Here is a 4,742-nt window from a genome sequence, read left to right on the forward strand (position 1 = left end):
TCTTTTCAACAGGAGTCGTTCAGAACTGAACTAAGAAAGTATTTTTGCACAATTTCGACGCTGGCTTTTATTGTTGTCAAAACGGTAGTCTGTAAGAAATCAGACCATCCGTTTAGTACATTTTTAGCGCGTATTTCTGATTACGCCGCCGATCGTATTAGTCATGAAATAAAGAAAAAGAGAGATGCAAATCGGCTCCTCCATTGTTTGCTCGCTCCAGTTTCCAACCATTTCCTCTAACCTGCCACACAAATCCAGCGCTGTTCACTTAGATTTACCTTTACCACTCTTTCCAGTCCGTCTTGATTTTGCTATCACCTTCGGCGTTTAATCAGTAGTACATGTATCTAAGGACGACCGTTTTAAACACAATTTTGCCTCTATTTATTTTATATATTTTAACGTCGCCCTTATGATAACTGCCGTGTCCAACCTGAAAAATTCTTCGTTTACCCGAACTATCACAACGAAAAAAACGTTTATATTCAGCATCTTCTTTTATATCCATATCACATTGGAGCTTAAAACAAACTACTGTCCTAATGATTTACCGTTATTCATGAACCGGTTAGTAATTTCAGAAATACGAGTGAATTTGAAATAAACGCCACCCTCGAATAATCACCGCTTTTCATTTCACGCTCTATGAAACGTCACAGCGGAAATAGAAAGATGGTGCATCTTATGGATCCGTGAAAAAAAAATTATTTTAAAGGGAACCAATAAAGCACCCGAAAACTACATGGAGAGCAGGAACTCATTAACATTGCAACGAAGAATAGAATTTCATGCTTACTTCATTTTAGCACCCTTTAGCTATGGCTTCGTTTGGTATATATTGACCAAGCGTAAGGTCAAGATGGCTGGATATTGGCAAGATGGGCTCATCTTGCCCTCTCGGGTAGCCAGTCAGAGCACTGGACTCGCTTCATATTGCCCACGGGCCTCGTCAGCAATATTAATAATAATAATGATAAATATTTGTGTTGCGATTCCGTGTGTGTCAAAACGTAAATCTAATCAACCCATCGTTCTGTCAAAGTATTTGTGAGGACTAAGCCAATTTAAAACGTCCAGACAACCATTGTGGTCATTGTATGCTACATAACGGAATACTTGACTATGGCACTCCATGGTCACACATAGTACATAGGAGACACTTTATGGAACCAGTTAAGGATTCGTATCACTTAAACTTATTAACACAGGAAGTTACTTGGAAGTGACTTAAAGAGAGCACATGTCAATGAACCAGGCCAGCCATGGGCTTGATTTTAACCACTTTCAAGGAGCATGTGGAGGGGAGAAGCATTTCTCAAGAAAAAATTCATAATCAAGTCAAATTGAGCCTCAGTTGGCCACGACTTGAGCTATAACCCTATGATCCAAAGTTATGCCTGTTGTAAAAATAATCATGATTACCCACCCAGTCAATATTATGTAACATATTATATTAAGTAACAATCTAATTATGTTATATTATGTAACAATCTAAATTATCCCTTTAGCCCCTAAGAGTGACTAGCATCTAATTTCTCCTTACAATATCACCCCTGAAACAAACACGAGTCATGAGAATAGAGGAGATGATCACCAACTAAAGCAGCTCTTGATTGTTAAACAAATTCTCCTTGTCAGCCTCATTGGAAATGTATAGAGAACAGTATGGAGAATATGCATTCAGATGTTATGGTGTAAAGGTTTATACACGCATTTTGATTGGTTTTAACATATGGTCTTTTAGGGGACAGATGCATAGATGACATCACCATTATCAATATTTTGCTTGTTTATTATTTAAAACACTGAAATACAACCTATTCTGTGGTGGGTGTGTTCAGTAATAGATCACAGAAGACATCCAAATGAGGAAAGAATATCACAGACGCAATTGGCTGCACCTTCACTTTTGGAAATGCCCTCGTAAAAGAAATCTCCCAGCAGAAAAAACTTCTTTATTACTGTTTATTCTATTACTTAGGCATTACGATTTGCACCCAACCCTAGTACTCACAAACTACAGTGATTCTCTCCATATGCTCACTCTTCACGAGAATGATCTGTCAATCACACTGGGTACTAGCTTCCGTCAACACTTTTTCAGTTCTGATTACATTTCAATGTCGCCTGTGATCTATTACTGGACAGACACAGGGTAAGATGAGGTCTATTTGTTAAGAAGTTATTGGTTCCGATGAAAATCGCATGATGCTTAAAGTAAAGGATGTATCAAGCTATTGTTCTTGGATGGGTCACTATCCAGTATTAAGTTTTCTGACATATTGCATTAATTTGTTCATTCAGACAAGGCTCAGACGCAGGGACTTAATATGAGTTACACTGATGGCTAATTTCTCAAGTGAGTCTGACAGATCACACAAGCCAATTAGAAAATTAAAGCAGCTTTGAGATTAACACCTAAGGCTTTACATATGCCACCGCCAGTCTATTTTAAGGATCCATTCAACAGTGTGTCACTACTGGAGGAAGATTCTTATTAAAATTACTGTTAAATAGCATGCATCACTTTTGCCCATAACTTTGTACTCAAATTTATTTCCTGTTGAGTCTGTGAACTCAATTAATACATGAAATGAGACATAATATTGCATGACATATAGTGCTTTTAGCAGGAAGACCTATTCACAAAGTCATCCGGTGGTTTTGGTTAGTATGAGCAATGCAAAATATATTGTGATTTTCTCAGTACCTGCACCTAACTTTTATTAAAATCAAATTGCAGACCTGACTGTTCACCCAAGTGTAAAATAGGGGTCAGTAATTATTGCTGTCATTTGATTTCAACATACTGATCACACAATGACAAAATGAAGTATAAGGTTCTAAAAATATGGATGAAGGGAAAGCCACTGAACCATGCCAGGCCGGCCGGTTTAATGTTAACAATATTCCTGAGAGGGTCACCATCATGTATTACTTAAATCATTACGTTAATTACGGCAAAAACAGCCACATAGTCTGGCAGGCTAATTTTTTTTATGTTGGTTCCCTTTTAAAAAGACCTCAATTTCCTTCAGAAAAGAATATAAATAGCAAATTATTTTTGTCTCCACTTTCCTTTTAACACAACAGGAAATTAATGTCTCCTTTGTGGTCCGCTTTGAGCGCATGATTGAAACGTGGTCTTTAAAAAAATTATAAATAAATATTTCATAACCAATTATATTATTTCCAACAGTGATATCACTGTGATATTTTAACGGTTGCTGACAAGTATCTTCTCAAGAAAGTTACGTCAAACCCGAAACTTGAGAACCAAATAGGAAACAGGTGAAGCGTGTTACAGTATTACATCACAGTACAAGCGCAACCTTTGAGGTCACTTCTTCTTGAAGACGTTGGTGGTCTTAATCCGCTAATAATTGCTTCATCAAAAACGGATTTCAAGTTCTTCTGAGTTACTGCTGAAGTTTCAATATAGCAAACGACCCCTGCCTTCTTGACTAGGCTCTCGGCTTTCTGCGGCGTAATAGGTCCTTGTCCAAGGTCAGAAAGGCGTATTAGTTCTTGAACGTTCGCTCTCAAATCACAGTGTGTTCCTACAAGGATGACAGGAACATTTGACGAATAGCCACGTATTTCAGGGAGCCATTTTTGTGCAACATTTGCGAAAGATGTCGGCGAAACCACGGAAAAGCAAACAATAAAAACGTCTGTTGATGGATAACAGAGCGGCCGGAGAGAGTCAAAGTCCTCCTTAAATTTGCAAAATAAACAATATAATATTCAACATAACAACTAGATAGCGCATGCAAATTAAGACACTTTCGCAATGTAAACAAACTGTTTTAAACTTTGTGATCTTTCAAGACGAGGCAATTACATCACGCTCCTTGAAACTTGTGTGAGGTAACTTTGATCGGCATATTTCTTAACTTCGTTCAATTGCTAGCTTAATTGAGCATTAAATCAATATACAACGAAAGAATATGTTTCATTGAACCGAAACGGTTTGATAAATTATTAAAAAAGAAACACATTGCTTACTGTGCTAGTAAATTAAACCCCTGTCACGAACCATGAATTCACAAGGCATTTTACAAATTTTAACGCAGTCTTTTATTTACTTAATTTTATTGCAAATAGAAGAATTACGACATAAATGCAACAGATCTGAGGGAAAGTAAAATCGAAATAAATAATTTCGAAACAAAAGCGACTTACCTGTCCTGCAGTATCGCAGAATTGCAGTGAATAGGGCACCTTATCGACTTTTACCGACACTGAAATAACAACAAAATAAATAATGAATGGCAAGAGAATTCTCTTCACCGCAGAAACATGGCCATCAAGAACTCATTCGTAACCTCGACCTACCACTGTAGTCGTCAAAAGCCGTCGGAATATAATCGTTGGGAAATCCGTTCATAAGATAGCTTACAAGCAAGGAAGTTTTACCAACTCCGCCGTCTCCCACGATCACACATTTAATGACACGGCTCTCGGATTCTTCCATGAGTAATTTTCTCTCATTGCTCTCCATTTCGAACGCGCAGCCGGTAACATGCGTGTCGTGAAAATATTGTTGATTCCTTATTCAGCGAAAACGGTTTAAATATAAGGAAACTACATCAGAATTCAAAGGTTGCGTTCGTGGTAAGTCGGGAGCTAGCGGAAGTGATGTCATTATTGACATTGGGGTTTTGATTGGCTAGTTGGAGATAAAGATAAGTCTTAGTTTCCGGTGTTGTTTTAACCTTTCTCCTCGAGGAGATAGTCAG

General features: G+C 37.7%; 1 protein-coding gene across 1 annotated transcript; it reads right to left on the minus strand.

Moving 5' to 3' along the window:
* Positions 1-1,801: 1,801 nt before the first annotated feature.
* On the minus strand, positions 1,802-4,742 carry LOC131789095 (cdc42 homolog). The gene is made up of 3 exons (XM_059106171.2): positions 4,339-4,742; positions 4,186-4,244; positions 1,802-3,717 (listed from the first exon to the last, which is right to left on the minus strand). The coding sequence occupies exons 1-3, from the start codon at positions 4,502-4,504 to the stop codon at positions 3,310-3,312; spliced, it is 633 nt and encodes a 210-aa protein (XP_058962154.2). The 5' UTR covers positions 4,505-4,742; the 3' UTR covers positions 1,802-3,309.

The sequence above is a fragment of the Pocillopora verrucosa genome, chromosome 7 (genome assembly GCF_036669915.1).
Source record: "Pocillopora verrucosa isolate sample1 chromosome 7, ASM3666991v2, whole genome shotgun sequence".
NCBI lineage: Eukaryota > Metazoa > Cnidaria > Anthozoa > Scleractinia > Pocilloporidae > Pocillopora > Pocillopora verrucosa.

Excerpts from the sequence above, each read along its gene's own strand:
- LOC131789095 (XM_059106171.2), bottom strand. The coding sequence starts at position 4,504 with ATGGAGAGCAATGAGAGAAAATTACTCATGGAAGAATCCGAGAGCCGT. Across the intron at positions 4,245-4,338 it reads GGCTTTTGACGACTACAGTG|TGTCGGTAAAAGTCGATAAG; the intron begins GTAGGTCGAGGT and ends TTGTTATTTCAG. Across the intron at positions 3,718-4,185 it reads TCTGCGATACTGCAGGACAG|GAGGACTTTGACTCTCTCCG; the intron begins GTAAGTCGCTTT and ends TGCAAATTTAAG.